The 19191-nt window shown below is 40.9% G+C and overlaps 2 protein-coding genes across 3 annotated transcripts; one reads left to right on the top strand and one right to left on the bottom strand.

Moving 5' to 3' along the window:
* The first annotated feature begins 524 nt into the window (after nucleotides 1-524).
* Nucleotides 525-4689, top strand: c1qb (complement component 1, q subcomponent, B chain). 2 transcript variants are annotated; one of them, XM_024802487.2, is made up of 5 exons: nucleotides 525-655; nucleotides 1085-1250; nucleotides 1498-1714; nucleotides 3275-3395; nucleotides 4220-4689. In XM_024802487.2, the coding sequence occupies exons 1-5, from the start codon at nucleotides 653-655 to the stop codon at nucleotides 4427-4429; spliced, it is 717 nt and encodes a 238-aa protein (XP_024658255.2). In that variant the 5' UTR covers nucleotides 525-652; the 3' UTR covers nucleotides 4430-4689. The 2 variants fall into 2 exon arrangements, with proteins under 2 accessions (XP_024658255.2, XP_076740294.1); XM_076884179.1 differs by having other exon boundaries at nucleotides 554-655; nucleotides 1062-1250.
* Nucleotides 4690-9225: 4536 nt separating this feature from the next.
* Nucleotides 9226-18308, bottom strand: LOC105940861 (protein SPMIP1). The gene is made up of 5 exons (XM_012918470.4): nucleotides 18102-18308; nucleotides 17422-17609; nucleotides 16858-17035; nucleotides 11547-11649; nucleotides 9226-10685 (listed from the first exon to the last, which is right to left on the bottom strand). The coding sequence occupies exons 2-5, from the start codon at nucleotides 17604-17606 to the stop codon at nucleotides 10567-10569; spliced, it is 585 nt and encodes a 194-aa protein (XP_012773924.1). The 5' UTR covers nucleotides 17607-17609; nucleotides 18102-18308; the 3' UTR covers nucleotides 9226-10566.
* Nucleotides 18309-19191: the final 883 nt, after the last annotated feature.

Genomic DNA, 19191 nt, shown 5'->3' on the forward strand with positions numbered 1-19191 from the left:
TTGGTATTGTTCATAACCAATGTCAAATTAGATGTAACATTTATTTCATTCATTTTTTGTGATTATTGGGTGTTTCATTTTGAATAAGTATATCTAGAGATGCAGTGGTTAGTAATTTTACTTCACAGGAAGACAGTCGTAGGTTTTAATCTTGAGGTCTGTGGACTCCAGTGTAGTTTGCATGCTCCCCCATTTCTGCATGGGTTCTCTCCAGGTACCCCAGCTATTCTATTCACTTTTTTTCACACACCACCAAATCACAACAACATCATCATCTCAAGGCAATTTTCATTGCAAGGTTAAGAGCCTACAGCAATAAAGAGAAAGCCCAAATAATCAGACCAGACCATATTTCTCTGGTAACCTAAACGGCCTATTAAAGACCTGCTGCAGTATCTTCAAAACCCAATAGGGGGGCCACAGATTGGATTTGTCCCTGTAAGTCCCTACAGAGTGAAGAATTAGTGTTGTACCACAGAAAGGATTAATAGTGACACCAATAGTTTTTCTTCTTGCTCTCTTAAGTTTCACTTCCTCTTTTTTCGCCCGATTGAGCTGTGGCAGTCACAGTGAAGCACAACGAAAAGTCTTCATCTCCGCTCCCCATCAGCTTATCGCTCCGCTGCAGCAGGAAACACTTTATTACCTGCAAATGGTGAGATGATTTTTACAGATACTAAAAAGCTAGCCAGACAAAACTGTACAGACTTGTACAGAAGTGTTGGGTTTCCTCACATTTCTTGCTGAATGGTTGTTCATGTTGGATTCAATGGTGTCAATTATCTTTCACTTTTTAAGTGTAGTTAAATGTTTTAGAGTTCTTGTCTTTTACAGATTTCTTTTTAAAGACTCAAATGTACTTATCCTAAACATTTTCCTGTATTTTTTGTATTTTAATTTATTATTTTTGTAAGGATTCAATACAATCTTTAAAAAGTCATATCTTCAGTTTGTAGCTTGTCGCTCCACTTAGATGGAAATTCTTCTGAAAGCTTTATTTTATTTTATTTTTATGTTTTGGTTTATTTGTTTTTTTATATGAGGGTCTATTTTTTTGAAAGGTAACTCATATCTGTGTGATCAGGCCCTCCAGTGGCTGAGCTGCAGTACTGCAGTGTTGCTGTTTCTGGTTCACATCACCCCAGCTGACATGCAGTCCTGCAATGGGGGAATCTCTGGGATTCCTGGGATACCAGGCACTCATGGGCCCAACGGCAATGATGGTGCTAAAGGAGAGAAGGGAGACCCCGGTGAGCGCAGACTGCACATGAAGAGAATAAATACTCAATATTAACTGTACACTATATGGAGTGCAGGTTTTCGTTCCTATTACTAAAACATCTATTTAGTCAGAGGACTTCTTCATTAACAGATTTAAAAACACTTCATTGGTGCATTTGCCAAGCTGGCCAAAAGATAACTGATTATCTTGTACTTCAGTTTCAATTTCCACTGATATTTTTATGCTGTGTAATAACTGTTTATTTGCATGAGCAGGTGAGGCAGATCATACCATCAGGGGTCAGAAAGGAGAACCTGGTCCAATTGGTCCTCCAGGGCGACCTGGACTGAAAGGGGACCCAGGCCAACCAGGCAGTAGGGGGTTACCAGGTCTACGCGGGCCGAAGGGAAGCCCCTTTGGCCAACAACAATCCTATTTCTCCTTGAAATCTACGACATCATCAGTAGTAGATACTCCCATCATCTTCAATGGGTCAGTGTGCTGAAAGTTTTGAATCTTCAGAATGAAAAAAGAGTGATATTTTATTTCAGAATTGCTAGGTAAATATAGAAACTACCCAAAGCTAGTGGTAAGGAAACAAAAAGGGAAAAACTGTTTGATTGGATGACAGATAAAGTGACCACTGAGCACCTGATTAACTTAGTTATTCTATTTAAAAAACACTGACTAAAATAGCGGCATATAGTAAAGTCTCCACACATAACAAGTTTTAGATTTTTGTTTAAAAACATGAACAGTAAGTAACAGATTCATCAACACTGTGTAATCTTAGTTGAACCATAGACTGTATATGAAAGATGGCAATAGCTTCCAGGTCTGAAAAATGCAGCCACTGCTTAAACTTGCATTCTTTCTACTGGCCAACAGGGGGTGACTGGTCCAAAAAATCAGATTAATAGAAAAACGACACTCAGCTCCTTCGATTTATGACCTCATTAAACATCATCCTGAGGTGGTTATTGTTTCAAATAGTGTTTTTTAAACTTTTTCAACCCAACAAGATGTTACTCTATTAAAATGTGGTTTTAATTAGAGTAATACACACTGGAGGGGGAGCCGAACCCGAATATGGTATTCGGAAAGGCACAAATAACGTGTTTTTTACAAATATTTATTTTGAACAAATATTTAAAAAAAATATTTGTGTTCGGGAATAAGAAAAACTTTATTATATTAAATTATATTATTATCTATTAAAAACCTGAGTTTCCTTATGAGACCGCAGAACATGACTAGATGAGTGAGTGACATGTGAAAGAGGTGACTGACACGCACTGCTCCACACAGCAACAGAAAAGGCTCGAAAAAAGAGTGAACTGCTTCACAATGTTTGCTGAATTGATATTTTTGTACCTGAACTGGGTTCCAGTTTATAACTTTTGCGAAGATCGGGAGATTATGCCATTGCGCTGCATCATTGACGTCTGCAGTTGGGTGCTCTGGTGTTCCTTTGTCTTTACATAGCTCTGTTAGCTCAGTAATTTAGACAATAGGCTGTTGACAGAGTAATGTTAACGTTCGGTTAAAAAGGTTAAAACAAGGTTAAAACAATGCTTGTGTAGTTGTCACTCATTAACTTAGCTGAAACTCCCCTCATGGATTTGGGGAACCGAATAGAAGAATGTTGCTGCTGCTGAGCCATCTGGCAATGACGTTCAATGACGTTCCTTGTTACATGTTCATTGCTGGATTTATGGGAAAACATCAACTAATATTGCATATCCATAATTATTATAATGGATATAATTAAAGAATACTTACACTATAATGTTTGTTAAAAGTGCAACGCAAAAAAACTGGATTTTTACCCATTTTTAAAAAAATATTACTCGAATACAAATACAAATACTTTTCCCTCCTCAACAAATACAAGTACAGATACAAATACCGGCTGCTTTGCACATCTCTAATACACACATTGCTATGAATAAAAAATAACCACAGCTCTTTGTTTTGTAAGAACTAGCACAACTCAAAACTTAAAAAAACAGAAAAACAAACTATCGTTGTTGATCTGTAAATCTCCCACAGACCAATTTTGGCTGAAGAGAATGAACCGTTTCGAGGAGAAAGACTGACAAATGATACAACGTACATCTGCACCAACAGAGGCATATATTTCTTCAGTTACCACATCTCAGGAAAGTATAAGGTGAGTATGAATAATTTATTCTTGTAAAACTACTCTGTATTTTCTGTTTCTGCCAAGTTCGTGTTTGTCCTTCTCCTTTTTAGTGTTCCAATATTGTATAGATTAAACTGCTGTCATGTTTCCTACTCAACTTTCAAGCTCAGTACTTACAACTTAAAGTATGAATATTAAAAGCCTCATAATAATTCCACCTGATAGTAAAAGGGAACAGTATCCACAATGAGAACATTGATATCAAAGATTTTATATATATATTTAAATATCTCTTGAATTCTTACTTGAAATTAAATATTTCTACATTAACAAAAAAATACTTCATTCTGGATTTTGATTCCAAATTGGGAAATATTCAGAAAACTATAAATTAATATGCATTATCAGGGAGGGGAAACTACAACAACTCCAGTGATCACATTTCATACATTTTGATAGGTTTGATTGTTTGATTGTAAAAATCATTATTAGCAATGATTGTTAAACCTTTTGGAAAAAGCCTGTAAAAAAATGATTTTTTTTTCTCCATTACTTTATTTCTGCCAGTCTTTAAGCCAATCCTTGTCTTTTATATTTTTGTATTTCCTCATTATGTTGGAAAATAAATGTAAAATACACAAATCTTTTAGAATATAAAGTTGCGATGATTTCCATGATTTCTATTATTTACAATTTTGTTTGTTTTTGTATTATTTAGATTCTTACAAAAACAACTTTTGTAAAGTTTATGTAAAATGCAGTCACACCTCTTGAAATAATTCTTATATAAGGAATGCTTGTTTACAATCTTATAATAAATAAAATTCTGTGTGTGACTTGTGATCCTCTAGGTGTGCCTGAAGTTGGAGAAAAATGGTGTAAGTGACATGGAATTGTGTGACCAGTATAATGGGTTTCTGGTCGTCTCTGGCACGGCAGTTCTGGAGCTGGAAGTTGGCGACGTGGTCTCACTGAAGACAGTCAAGACAAACACCATCCTGACAGGCCAGGCCAGCGCCAGCACCATATTCACTGGCTTCCAGATCTTCCCAACCTCCTAAATCTGCAGTCTCCACAGTTTAATAAATTACAAACCTTCTGGGACAGTTAAAGGAACTAAATGATGTTTGTGTCTTCTTTTTTTTTTGTGTGTGTGTGTGTCTTGTGTGTTTGTGTTTGTGTCTTCTTTAACAGAGCAAAGACTACCCACATTTGTAAAGGTTAGCTCTGTGTTGCAGAATTCATCCCATTACACTAACCACAAATCATGTTTTACTCATGCATGCATTACGGAAACACAGTAAACAATTCCCCAGTTTTACTTCACTGTGTCTGTAGTGTTTTGTTAAAGGTCCAGTGTTTACTGCTTCCACATTAACTGATATGGAAATATTACAATAATGTGTTTTAAGCTTCTTTAGTTCTTTTGTTTAATTATAAGTTTAAGTCTATGAACACATTTAATTTTAAGCTCTTCTTTCACATGCCCTCAAAGTTTAACTTTCTTTACTCATAAAATTACTAAATGTTACTTTCATGATGTTTTACTATTATCAGATATTTTACAGGTTTACATGACTAGCAAATTCTTCCCTCTTGTGGTCAAATGTAAACACTCAAATGCAAATGTTTTTCATGTCCGCTGTGACACATCTTAAAACAGAATGAATTTTGTTAAATGTATCAGAATCAAAATCAGAACACTTTATTAATCCTTAAGGAAATTATATGGTTACAGTGGCTTCAAGACAATAAGAACAGTAACGCACTGAACTAAATTGAATAATACAATATATTACAATTATACAAAATATAAGAAATAGCTCTAATATATACAAATTACTAAATTATACATATCCAGAACATCACAGAGATTTAATATGTATGATTTACATTTTACTCTGAGCTGTAAAACTTGTCATTTGTTATTCTCACTGTAGAGGATGTGCACAGGATGTAACTATTGCAATGTGTACTGTGCATTAGATTAAGGACTTGTACAGGGAGATGGCCACAAGCAGGAATGATTAACTGTGTCGTTCAGTGGTGCGTTTGGGTAATCTCAGTCTCTCACTGAACATGTTCCTGTGACTGGCCAACACGTCATGGAGTGGGTGGGAGGTATTGTGCAGCATTGTCCTTATCTTGGATAACATCCGCCTCTCCTACCTTAAGGTGCAGTGGTATTTTTTAACTCAGTCCAGTTTATTATCAATGTAAACTTAAAGGTATGTATGGTCCTCCACAATGTCCGTATCGACCCCCTGGATTGAAACAGGGGTCACAGGTTTCCTGGTCCTCCTAAAGTCCACAATCAGTTCTTTGGTCTTTGTCATATTGAGCTGCACCACATGACAAAAGAGAACCACAGCCTGGTACTTTGTCTCATCACCGTCACTGATGCATCCAACCACCACAGAATCATCAGAAAACATGAAGATGGCTGGTCTCTGTGCGGTGGCTTAAGTCTGAGGTGTAGAGGGGAAAGAGGTTGCTGATTACCATGTGAATGGGTGGATGACTGGATGTGTAAAGCACTTTGGGGTCCTTAGGGACTAGTAAAGCGCTATACAAATACAGGCCCTTTTTGTCAGACACACAATGCTGAAGACGCATATCTTGGTCTTCCTGTCAGAGAGGCATCTACCTGCATCACTATCAGCTTATCACTATGGAAGGTCGGCCTGATGGTATTGAATGCACTGGAAAAGTCAAAAAACATGACTCTTACTGTGCTCGCCGACTGGTCCAGATGGGCATAGACACGATTGAGCAGGTAGATGATGGCGTTCTCAGCTCGAGGTCGGGCTGGTAGGCAACCTGAATGCACACCATAAAACTAAATCCAGGTTCTTATTTCAATTTTTATATACCATTATAAAACTTTGGCTAAACCTTTTGGCTCTACAAATAGCTAATATCCACAGTGTACTTACTACTAGTCATTGTCTTGAACAACAATTTGAACAACACAATTTTAAAATTAGCTCCACTGACTCGTTCTTATAAGGTTGTTTATTACTCTCAAATTTCTCTCTTTCTGGGCTGGTGATGGGGACATGGAAACTTATTTTAAAATAGTGGTAAGTATTATACAGTGGGGCAAAAAAGTATTTAGTCAGCCACCGATTGTGCAAGTTCCCCCACTTAAAATGATGACAGAGGTCAGTAATTTGCACCAGAGGTACACTTCAACTGTGAGAGACAGAATGTGAAAAAAAAAAATCCATGAATTCACATGGTAGGATTTGTAAAGAATTTATTCGTAAATCAGGGTGGAAAATAAGTATTTGATCACCTCAAACAAGGAAAATCTCTGGCTCTCACAGACCTGTAACGTCCCCTGTAAGACGCTTTTCTGTCCCCCACTCGTTACCTGTATGAATGGCACCTGTTTGAACTCATCATCTGTATAAAAGACACCTGTCCACAGCCTCAAACAGTCAGACTCCAAACTCCGCCATGGCCAAGACCAAAGAGCTTTCGAAGGACACCAGGAAAAGTATTGTAGACCTGCACCAGACTGGGAAGAGTGAATCTACAATAGGCAAGCAGCTTGGTGTGAAAAAATCAACTGTGGGAGCAATCATCAGAAAATGGAAGACATACAAGACCACTGATAATCTCCCTCGATCTGGGGCTCCACGCAAGATCTCATCCCGTGGGGTCAAAATGATCATGAGAACGGTGAGCAAAGATCCCAGAACCACACGGGGGGACCTGGTGAATGACCTGCAGAGAGCTGGGACCAAAGTAACAAAGGTCACCATCAGTAACACACTACAACGGCAGGGAATCAAATCCCGCAGTGCCAGACGTGTTCCGCTGCTGAAGCCAGTGCATGTCCAGGCCCGTCTGAAGTTTGCCAGAGAGCACATGGATGATACAGCAGAGGATTGGGAGAATGTCATGTGGTCAGATGAAACCAAAGTAGAACTTTTTGGTATAAACTCAACTCGTCGTGTTTGGAGGAAGAAGAATACTGAGTTGCATCCCAAGAACACCATACCTACTGTGAAGCATGGGGGTGGAAACATCATGCTATGGGGCTGTTTTTCTGCCAAGGGGACAGGACGACTGATCCGTGTTAAGGACAGAATGAATGGGGCCATGTATCGTGAGATTTTGAGCCAAAACCTCCTTCCATCAGTGAGAACTTTGAAGATGGAACGAGGCTGGGTCTTCCAACATGACAACTTGCACAATCGGTGGCTGACTAAATACTTTTTTGCCCCACTGTATAATAATAAGTGACAGTAAACGATGAACAGTAAATTGTTGCTGATTGAATCTGGGTAAGTGTTTGTTGACAAGTTATCTCTCAAGGTTAGCTGCTTGATATTAATTACAGTGATATGACTCGTGACATAAGGCTCTGGCCATTGACTACATATAAGATGGAGCTTTTGTGGCATTAGTCAAGCTTCAAGGTGGATCCCTCTGTGAAACTGAGGGATGCTGTACTTTTAGTACGTCGCCAACTTCAGGCCCCTCTTCTGTGGAACCAGCTTCCAGTTTGGATTCAGGAGACAAAATCCTGCTCCTCACATACAAGGTCTTAAATAATCAGGCCTCATCTTATCTTAATGACCTTGTAGTACCATATCACCCTATTAGAGCACTTCGCTCTCGCTCTGCAGGCCTACTTGTTGTTCCTAGAGTATTTAAAAGTAGAATGGGAGGGAGAGCCTTCAGTTTTCAGGCCCCTTTTCTGTGGAACCAGCTTCCAGTTTGGATTCAGGAGACAGACACTATTTCTACTTTTAAGATTAGGCTTAAATCTTTCCTTTATGCTAAAACATATAGTTAGGGCTGGACCAGGTGACCCTGAATATTTCCTTAGTTATGCTGCAATAGACGTAGGCTGCCGGGGGATTCCCATGATGCATTGAGTTTTTCCTTTCCAGTCACCTTTCTCACTCACTATGTATTAACAGACCTCTCTGCATTGAATCATATCTGTTATTAACCTCTGTCTCTCTTCCACAGCATGTCTTTATCCTGTCTTCCTTCTCTCACCCCAACCGGTCGCAGCAGATGGCCGCCCCTCCCTGAGCCTGGTTCTGCCGGAGGTTTCTTCCTGTTAAAAGGGAGTTTTTCCTTCCCACTGTCGCCAAAGTGCTTGCTCATAGGGGGTCATATGATTGTTGGGTTTTTCTCTGTATCTATGAAGCGCCTTGAGGCGACTTTTGTTGTGATTTGGCGCTATATAAATAAAATTGAATTGAATTGAATTAAAATGAAAACGTGAGTACCAGCTCTCATGGGCATCATAATTACAACTAATGATAAACAAAACAACGATAGTGAATTCAGTGAGACCTAAAACTAGAAATTGAGACCATAAACGCATCAGAAATGTGTTTACTGAGATCATAAATCAGCTGAGCCGCAGCATCATTCCCTCATGGACGTCTAAACGCTCAGGCTTCCTTTGGCAGCCCAATAAGTCGCCTCCTCCTGGCCATGAGTAAGAAAGCAGGTCACAGTGGGTCGATTTTTTAGACACCATCCATCTTTTATCTGTGAAAAAAATATTTCCCCCCTCCTCGATTTCATTATTTGTTTGTTTGTTTGTTTAACTTTGTGTTGAACATTTGGGGGGGGGGGGGGGGTAATACCTGAAATTAGTAAATAAAATCAACAGTCTATTTATGCAAGATTGGTTGGATGTTAATATGGGGGGGGGGGGGGGGGGGGGGTCATAACCCCCCTAACCCCCCTGTAAATTACGCCCCTATCGCCCCCCCCCCCCCCATGAGTGAAATCATAATTTCAAAACTGCATTTTGTAGATTCTGTATAGAGTCTACTTCCTCCACAAAACAACTGGTGAAAGTGGTTTTGTGAAATTGATTTAATGCACTTGTGACAGGAGTTGCAGGATTACAACATTCACTGTAAGATCAAACAATGTACGTGATTAATTAACATAAATAAACAGCTGACCTTATGAAACACAAACGCCTCAGTTACAAAACACTCAGAGAAGGACCTTTAGCTTGAAATTATACTGATCTATTATTCTTTTTTCTTCTGTCATATATGCTCTTACATAATTATAATGAAGGAACTGACCTCCCAGCCCATTGTTCCTTCAGTGGTGCTAGTTTCTGTCATTATGCAAATGTACTGTTTATAAGATTGGGGAAACCTGCAGTCAGCTGAAACTAAAGAAGTCACTTGGATGAGTGACAAAACGTTTCTCCCACTGAAAACGCTACGTCCAGATGAACAGAATCAACTTTTGGAGATGCTCTTACATTAATTGTGGCCAGACTGCTCTAAATGCCTGCTTGGTGTCAGGCAGTCTTCTTTATAATTTTGGCTCAGCATGAGCCATAACAGATAGGATCCACTAATGTGGTCAGTTCATCTTAAGCTCCACTCACATTCTGTTTATAGGCAGCAGCAAATCAGAGGAAAGTTTCCTTTAAGATGAAGGAGCTGGACAACTAGTTTCAAACAGATGATAAACTGAGGAGCTGCACCAAACCCCAATAAAAATTAAAGAAGGGTTATGTTGTACTGTGAGTCATGCACTATTTTTACAGTCCAAGAGCAACTATGGAGCACGAAATGAGCAGAAAATATAGTCTTTAAATAATTATGTTTAATTAGGAATCAATACTAGCCTGTGCTGTGTAACATTTCCTCTGGTGGCTCATTGGAATACACCTAGTACTCAGGTTTCAGGTGTATAAAGGTCAGTTGCTTCTTCCGGACTCTTTCCAGGCAAGATACTCATTAAATATCCAACACTTGGTATCAGGTTATTAGACACTTAACCCTACAGCCATGTGCATTGTAAACAGACAGCATTACAGGAAGTACTGGATTTCAGGATGGATTGATGGGCTGCATGTGTACTTTTTATTCCCATCACCATATTCCTGACAGGACATTTTATCTCATGATAAATATGACCACTTACAGGTGTACTCATGTATCAAAGCTTTGTTTTGTCTTTTGTTTGATAGGAAGTCATAATCTAAGTAGTTCAACACGTACCTTCGAAAACTTCTAAAACAAACAGAAAAAAAATACAATTTTTTTTTTAAGTAAATGAGTTTATAATACCAGGAAATCCCCAAATCACATTAGCCTAGGGTTATAGTTGGACATCTGTTGGCACGATTGCCTTTGAAGTGCTCTTTACCCTCATTAAAGAGCAGCCTCTGGTATGGGGTAACAGAACCTCAGCCTAGGGTATCGGTGGCTGCTGGGCGGCTGAATACCCCGTTCTTTGCATAGAAGGTGTTCTTCACCAAGGATGACCTGGCACTGGATGGAGTTCTGTAATCTAGCGTGTAGTCACCTGTGGATAAAGGAAGATTACAATAATCTGAAGAATTACAAATTTGAGCGGAAAGCATCTACAGATCTACAAATCTGTGGTGGCAGACAGGAACTGAGCACATTCACAGTAAAACCTGTCTGAGTTAATCACAGTCATGGTGTGAATGTTGTTCAGTTAAACTAAGTCTGACACTGGCCCAGTGACCTCCACAGGCTGGACCCAGTGATGCACTGAATAATATTTAGTTAATAAAAACTCAACAATTTCTATTACTACAACTGGAAGAAATTGACCTAATAACAAAAATCTGAAAAATATGATTTTGTATGAGTAGAAGCTGATAAGGTAAGCTAGCAAAAAATGTGCAGAAAGGATTGTCAGGCAGGACCATGTGTTTTTCTTTATTTTCATCATACATATATACTGTTTCAGTGGTGGATGTTCATATTAATCACGGCCAGAGTTTCAAATAATCTGTTCAGCACATGCACATGTAATCTCCCGGCATCAAAACCTCAGCTTTCAGACTGCTCTGAATACTCTAATTTACTTTTTTCCTCTCCTATTGGATCTATATGATGTTTGCGAGAAAGGTGGGACATGCCTGATATGAGGCACATACCTCTGACTGTGATCAGACTGAAAAAAAAACAGCTTGCATTGTGTAACCTTTAAGATATTTAAATTCCAAATAGTGACTATAGTTTAATCAGTCACTGTTACAAGATCTCCTGGTATTAAAACACAGGATTACTACCGATGTTATAGTACATTTAGTACCTAATGGTGATTTTTGATTCAACAAGTTTATCTTTCTAAAGTTTATGCATCATTTTACAGTCACCACACCACAGGGGGCAGATTGTGACTCCATCGTACCAAGCCTCCAGCCATAATCCCAGGAGGAGAGCAGGGGAAAGTTAAACTTCTCCTCAGGTTTAATGTGTCCACGTCTGTGCAAGTACAGAGTTCTCCCTTTGCCCTGCAAAAGACATAGATTACATAAAACATCACTTTTACAAAAATGTAGGAATATAGGGATATACTGAATAAAATTACTAAAATGATAAAATGGCAGGGTTTATTTTATTATAGCTAATTATTAGGGGTGCAACGATACACAAAATTCACGGTTCGGTTCGGTTCGATACTTTGGTGTCACGGTTCGATATTTTTTCGATACAAAAAATGTTCATGCTTTTTTTAATTTGTCATTTATTAAAATTATAAATATACATTTTAACCTAAAAGTATAGTTTTTAAATTTAATGTTGCTGAAACAACAAAATAATAAAAAAAATAAATCTATCTGATCGAGGAATCACTCATCTTTGGAAAAGAGAGTTTATTACAGAGAAATGGCTCTTTCCAAAATAAAAGCTATACTATACGCTTCTTCTGGGCTATATTCTCAGCAGCATATTAAACATATCAGGTCCCCATAAGGAGAATCATGTGCTAACGGCTGTCTAAATGACTCGGGTAAAGTTTGCAGCAGCGTGCTTGTTGTTTTTGTCTGCTTCCACTTGTCTTTGCACTAGGATGATGTCGGCGTAAATGTGCAGTCATATTCGTTGTGTTCCCACTAGTGCTGTCAGCGTTAATCTCGTTAAAATGACATTAACGCCATAACGCGGCAAATCTCCGTTAACAAGTTACCGCAGATCGCCCCGTGCGTGGGGCTGGACGGCCAACACGTTAACAAGCTAACTGTGCTAACGCACTAGTTTCCACCAATGTAATTGAGCATTGTGTGGCACATCCGACATACTGTTTTACTTTTGTCCATGACGCGCTTACCATCAGGGTCATACTTCACATGAAAACCAAAATAGTTCCAAACACCAGATCTGAATGAGGGTGGGGGAGGTTCAATTTCGGGTAGCGTTGAGGCAGTTGCCATGTTGCAACGAGCTTAGCTTCTGTCTTGTTAGCTTGCACTGCGCTCAGTGGATCTGCACTCGACAGTGCAGCCTAGGCGGAGTAGATCCACTGAGCGCTCAACACAGACAGCATCGTCAGAAGAAAAGTTGATAAAATAAATAAAAATGTTTGTATTGTTCGATACATATGCGTACCAAACTGAAAGCACTGTATCGAACGGTTCAATATCGATACGAGTATCGTTGCACCCCTACTAATTATCTTTCCAAGTATCTCAAAGGATTAAAGAGGACATTCATCATGGCTCCTGCCACAGCAGATACTTGCAGCTCACTTCACTCAGTTATGCTACAGTCACACTGTAGAAAACTGGAAATTGTGGCACAACCAAAATATCGTGAACTTGCAGTCTGATTGCCTTTGAAATGGTTGATTTGAGCACAGGGACAGGTCTGTGACCACTTATGAGTTGCTATCTTCTATGTGTTGTCAGCAAGATGGAGTCAGTCCAACAGAGAGAGGTAAGTGGAACAGAGAGAGGTAAGTGACGGACAAGGTAAGCGAATCATGTTGTAACTGATGTCAGACCCCGGAGATTTTTGTGGAAAATTAAAGCGAATGGTAGTTTAGAATTTAGAATTGAACAAATTCCTTTAAGCTTCAGTATTACCAAATACACTTATCAATTGTCTTATAACTAACAACATTTGTCTAAATCATCTCCAACACCCTGGAGAACAACGGGGAGAGTTTAGAGGCTCTCCAAGATTACATCAATCGGTGCTTCCAGGATCTGGTAACGAAGAAGGCCCAGAGTGCACCTTCCCCGGCCAAATCGGAGACAGTGTCGTCGAAAAGATGTCGCCCGGCAGATTCCCCCGGCATAACATCGCCAGCCGGCAAAGAAATTGCCGACATACTGGAGTCAATCGACAAACGACAAACTGCAAGTCCAGTTTCGATGCAAGGCTGTCCTTGGTGGAGATTCCTCACTGGGAATTTAAGCCCTTGCAAGAATCCCTGGAGTTCAGCCAGCAGCAGGTGGAAACGCTCGCTGCTGAAAATGCCACGCTAAGGGAGTCGGTGAAATGTCTCACAGACAATGTTACCCAGCTAAATAGAGAAAATAAAAAACATAAAAGAGACAGTTATTGATCTACAAGCTCGTGGCATGCGTGATAATCTTGTATTTTCTGGTATTCCAGAAGCCGCTGGAGAAGCCGCGGAGACTACGGTGAAAAGCTTCATCAAAACCCACGTGTGGGGGTGCCTACTGGGGTCAGTGGGGAAGCTGGCCCCAGGGATGGGTCACTTGCCCCTCCCTTCCTTCCCTCCCCATCTCCAGCTGCCTCCCTCTTCCCGCTCCACCACAATCACCCACACATGCAGGGCCTTGGGGTAAAGATGTGTCACCAGGGTGCAGGGGAGGCATCCCCCCCTCTGTCCCCTTCTGGCTGCCTGTGCCCCAATTTTATCTCACAATTTAGACATTCACATTACTCACACTCTCATTACACATACATATAGGATCTTGGGGGTGGGCACAATCACGGAGTCCAAATTACCATCAGGGTGTACACCTCACCCCTGGCGTCGTTGCCCACCTCTCAATTTTAAATACACTTAGACATTGAGGGCTAGCAGGAGGGACTATGCGCTTACCTGCTGCTCCTTGGCAGGTAGCTCCATGCCCTCCTGGGTTTTAAATGCACCTTAGAACACACATGCATCAACACTACAATGAGCGGGTGGAGGGAGGTTTGGAGTCTTCTCCCACCCCCATTCTCTGCGGCCTGCTGGAGCGGGAGGGCTAGGTGGAGTTGGCCGTCCGACTGCGGTCTGGAGTGTGGGGCCTCCCTGCTGCTACGGAGTCGGGGTGGTCTGCCTCTCCCCACCGCAGGGAAAAGGGTAACACCACCTGGGTCTGGGTGCAGTTTCCCCCTCCAGGGGCAAGGGTACCTAGACCTGGAGCTTAGAGTACGCTTGGGGAGTGTGATCGTGTGTACAGTGTCTCTTTATGTCTGTCTCCACGTTGGGTGAGTGTTGAGTAATTGCATATGAGAGCATGAGGGTGGGAATGGATGTTTGTATCTGTGTGTGCCTGTATGTCTGTGTCTATATGTCAGGTTGGGTATCAGACGCCACCTCTCTGGGGACATCTCAGGTCCTCCAAGGTATGGAGGCCTATCTCCCCCCACCACTTCCCCTGCCAGTGGCAGACGGCCTCAGACATCGGTGCGTTGGTGGTTCTTTGTGTCCGGGGATGGGCGTCCGGGTACACACCGGCTCACTCCTTGGTGGCTGCTTATGGCCTGGAGCCTGGGGCTCGCTCGGGCCACTTCGGGGGTGGGGTGCCCTCAGCCTCTCGGCCTGGGGCTCGGTCACTCTGGCACAGCTGGCTGGCCTACCGTCACTGCAACCCCCCCGGCTTCTGCTCCGTGGCTGCTGAGTGAGCCCTCATCTGGGGCTCTCCACAGCTCTTTCTGGGACAGTGGCGCGGCTGCCCCTCTGTTGGTCTTCCTTGGTCTCTTGTGTTCTGAGGGCCTCTGGATGTCTGGAGTTTTGATCTCCTCCATACCTGCTTCATGCCCTGGAGGACGGGGCTGTGGCTCAGGCATTTGCTCGGTGGGCCGATGATTTTTTTTGTAACGGTATAAACAATGAAAGGTGGTGGATTGGCCAGATGCTGGCCGCTGTGTAAAAATAACTCAGTTGTTTGGTGGTGGCTTTGGCGGAGCTTCCACAGATTCAGTAAAATTAACAAGTGGAGGCCAGCAGGTGGATGAGGGAGAGGGGAGACCCGAAGAGGAGAGACCCGAGGCAGCCGATGGTCCGAGTGTGAACTGAACTTCAGGTAAGAAGTTATGACCTGCAGTCTATCTGGGTCAGATATAAACCAAGTTTAGGTGGAGTTTATTTTCGTTGTGCTGACTTTTTACAGTCAGTTACAATAACTCATACTGCGTGAGCTAGCATGACAGTTTCTATACAGCTGGGTGGGTGCTATGATGTTACTGATAGTGAACTTTATTTTATTCATAAGGTTAGTTAGTGGAGTTGCCAACCGTCCCGTACAAACGGAATCGTCCCGCATTCAGAGAAATTATTGCGCGTTTCGTGTTGAGCTGAGAAGGGCTAGTTTGTCTAGGATGGAAAAAGACACAAAGACACAAAGGTGGATTTATTCTGTCGTTATGCTGCACAGCTGCCTCTTCTTCTCTCATTATCTCCCCCTCTCTCTCCTGTTGCTACTTTAATCATGAAACTGATCAATGAGCAGCTGATCGGCTTTTCTCTCTTGTTTGTTTATCGCCCACTTTGCGCCAGAAAGAGGAAACTGCCGGTTGTCGCGCTAAACAGCAGCACGTTTAAGCTTTATCAGCTGTTGTTAGAATGTATTTAATATTAATTTCTAGTATCAGTTGATGTTTGCTGGAGCCACAGCTGTAAACCTGCTGGTCATGATATGGTTTGGTTATCTGGTGAGAGGGAAACATGAAGATGAAACCAGGAGATGTCCTTACTGGATCATCAGAGCTGAACAGGTGATGGAGAAACAGGTTTACCTTTTAGGTTACATGAGTGAGTTGAAGGGAAGTTATGAACTGTTTCTGAGAGACAAATAACACCAGGATCCTTTTTTATGTAGCTGACAGCTGGTAACTGTGCAGGTGCGGATCTGGCAAAGTTTTGCCAGGGGGCCAGGTAGGGCATTAACAGGGAAAGGGGGGCACAAAGAAATACTTTCTTATTCTCTTTTAAAATGTCGGGCTGCTATTAAATAATTATCTGAAGCTTACAACCAAAGTTTTTATCTGACATAAAATGTATGGAAATCATACATATACCAACAAGACTGTACATCACTGTCACAACAACGTTTGTTTTCATTCAAAGGCTTTATGGCTTTAATACCTGGTGGGCCGGTCTTTAGTCAAGCCCGGGCTGTTTTTTTGTCCCAGTCCAGCCCTGGGCACGACACGCAGTGAATTAATCTGAGAAGGTGCATCAAAAAATAAATGGCCGCGCCAGCGGTGCACATCGCAAATCAGCTCGCATAGGCACATTAGTTGTGCCGCTTCTTAATGACGGTATCTTAGCTAATAACCCCAACTACCAGATTCAACTTGTAATTGGCTAAAAATAACTTAGCCTACTGGTAAGAGGGATGTTGTTAGCTTTCCATATTCCGACACTTCAAAAGCTTCAGGAGCTTTCCGCTGAAAGCAAAAGTGATGATATTTATATTTAAATGTTTAAATGTTAATTTTATGAAAGAGAGTTTGACTGTCAAAGTGATTCTTACATGGTGAGAGGAGTCCTGATACAGAGCCTCTCTGGTGTGGGGCGAAACCGGCCTCATTAGAGGAGGCACACTGAGCTGCTGTTCACCTCCCACAGAGCACACAGGAGGAGGAGAAGGGCGACGAGGAAGAAGGTCGCTCTGCTTCTCAGTAGTCCTGGCAACAAGAGGCACAACAGCCCTGATGGAAGATAAACAGAAAGTTAATGTTTATTTTCATGCGTGTGTAATGTCATGGTCGCTGGAATCTGTCATGTTTCTGAGGTTTGGACTCTTGGTTAATATTAAATCAAGTCACGTTTATTTATGTCCCACATTTAAGGCCAACAGACGCTGACCAAAGTGCTGCACAGCAATCATCTACAATGTTGGTTAATATTAGTGTCACATTCATGCCTAGCTACCCCCAGTAGGTTTAGTCTAATTATGTGGGTCTCAGTAACATCAGATAAATCTGCTTTTACCCAGACCATGAAAACAAATGATAGCTGAGCACATGTGGATACTCAAGACAACTAAGGTTTTAAATCTTCACTCTTCCACTTTAAAATAAATGAAGGGGCTCACTGAGGGTCAGCAGGTATCTTTGGCAGCTGTGGCAGCTGTGTGGGCTCTTTGCTGTTGTTCCAGGGATTGTAGCAGGATGGGTAGAGTTTGGCATAGCGGCTCCTCCAGGTTAAACGGGTCAACATCTCCTTCTTGATCTGCTCCCTGTAAGAGTTCTGGCTCTGAGTCGTCAGCAGGTCGCGCATTTCCTGCCCGGAAAGCCAAATTTAGTGTGAGAACAGCTAACACAGACGCACAAGTTGCTTTCGACATTGTTTTTCTGAAAGATTAATAGTTAACACATAGAACTAGAAGAAGCCCTCTCAGATAATGTTTATGCCCTAATTTTGAGTTTTAAAGAGCAGAATCACAATACCAAACATCTGTAAGATGCAAATAAATCACAAATGTCACTGTCTGGACAACTTTTCATACTTACAAATAATTGTGCATTTTAATTTAATTATCTTGTGTCCATTTTTTGATCCTTCTTAAGCTGGAGCTAGCTCTGAAGCTCTGAGTCCCTTTTATTTAAACAGCAGCTCCACAGAAACAACACAACAGCCATCACAAACTGGCCATAAGAACAGTCAATGAAAAAGTCACAACAACATATCCTACCAGAGTTATAAAACGGCAGATTATATTTTTATAGTATAAACAAATGGCAAAAGATAATTGTTAGATATAATATAGTTTACCTTTTGTTCAATGCCGAGCTGTGCAGGATCAGTTTCTCACTGTGGAAATGAGCTGTGGATCAGATAACGCTGGGGAACGCCAGGAAACACGACACTCCCTGTTTTTCAACTCCTACATACCTGTGTGTTTGCAAATAGATACCACTGTGGGCACTAATATCAACTAATAAAATTCCTCACAAGTTTCTGACTGATAATTTTTCTTTAGTCACAAGCTAAATTTTTGGCAAATGTTGAGCAAATGGGAGGCCCTGCCTTTCAAAATAAGTCTCACACATGTGTTTTGGCAATTGAGTTTTTCTGTTAAAAGCTTTTTGTTGTTGGAAATAGGCAAGAATAAAGAAAGACAACAGAAAAAAAAAGAATAAATCATTCCACAATCAATCCAATATAATTTTACTAAAATTATTTCTGTACAATGACTTTAGTATATTAGTCATATTAAAAAATAATCAGGAGGGGAAGTGCCAGATACCATGTGATGCTAATTAAATGCATTTTATTATCAGCAATCACCTTCCCCCAACAGGGCGCAATAGATGGATGCACCTCCGTCAGCCTGGTTCTTCCAAAGGTTTCCTCCTGTCAAAAGAGAGTTTTGTCCTTGCCACAGCAAAATATTAGTAAAGGCTCTCCAAAACTAGAATGAGGAGTTGATTCTGATAACTGAGGAGTGTTTCATTTTGTGCCATTTAAAATGAAATCCAACAAACTCATTTATTCATGGCTGTTAGGAAATCTAGAAAAATCTTGGAAAGGAAGAGAACCATAATGTAGAAACTTATAAAGTGTCTGCTGTCATGCAGTCCTCCACTCATGTTTCAGCCCCATATTCTCTTGAATGCATCAAATATGAACTCTGAAATTTGCATCCTAGAATTGAGTTGAAGTAAAGCTAAAAAGCATCTTTACTTTATACAGTCAGCAATGATGACAACCCTGGTTTAAAAAATCTGTAATATTGCAATGATTTGATAACTTGACACATCAAATATATTAAAAAAATCACTCACAGGGTTTTTTTTAAACTTTGATTGGTCAAACAGCAGTAGTGTTAGAAAGCAGTTGCTTTGCTGAATCTTGGTGGTAA

This window comes from Maylandia zebra, linkage group LG5 (assembly GCF_041146795.1).
Source record: "Maylandia zebra isolate NMK-2024a linkage group LG5, Mzebra_GT3a, whole genome shotgun sequence".
In the NCBI taxonomy this organism is placed as follows: Eukaryota; Metazoa; Chordata; class Actinopteri; order Cichliformes; family Cichlidae; genus Maylandia; species Maylandia zebra.

Bases quoted from the DNA above. Each gene is read 5' to 3' on its own strand.
- c1qb (XM_024802487.2), top strand. The intron at 1,715-3,274 runs GTCAGTGTGCTG...AATCTCCCACAG, and splicing joins ACTCCCATCATCTTCAATGG to ACCAATTTTGGCTGAAGAGA. The intron at 3,396-4,219 runs GTGAGTATGAAT...GTGATCCTCTAG, and splicing joins ACATCTCAGGAAAGTATAAG to GTGTGCCTGAAGTTGGAGAA.
- LOC105940861 (XM_012918470.4), bottom strand. From the start codon at position 17,606: ATGCGCGACCTGCTGACGACTCAGAGCCAGAACTCTTACAGGGAGCAG. The intron at 17,036-17,421 runs GTGAGCCCCTTC...ATCTTCCATCAG, and splicing joins AAGATACCTGCTGACCCTCA to GGCTGTTGTGCCTCTTGTTG. The intron at 10,686-11,546 runs GTACGATGGAGT...CTTTATCCACAG, and splicing joins GGATTATGGCTGGAGGCTTG to GTGACTACACGCTAGATTAC.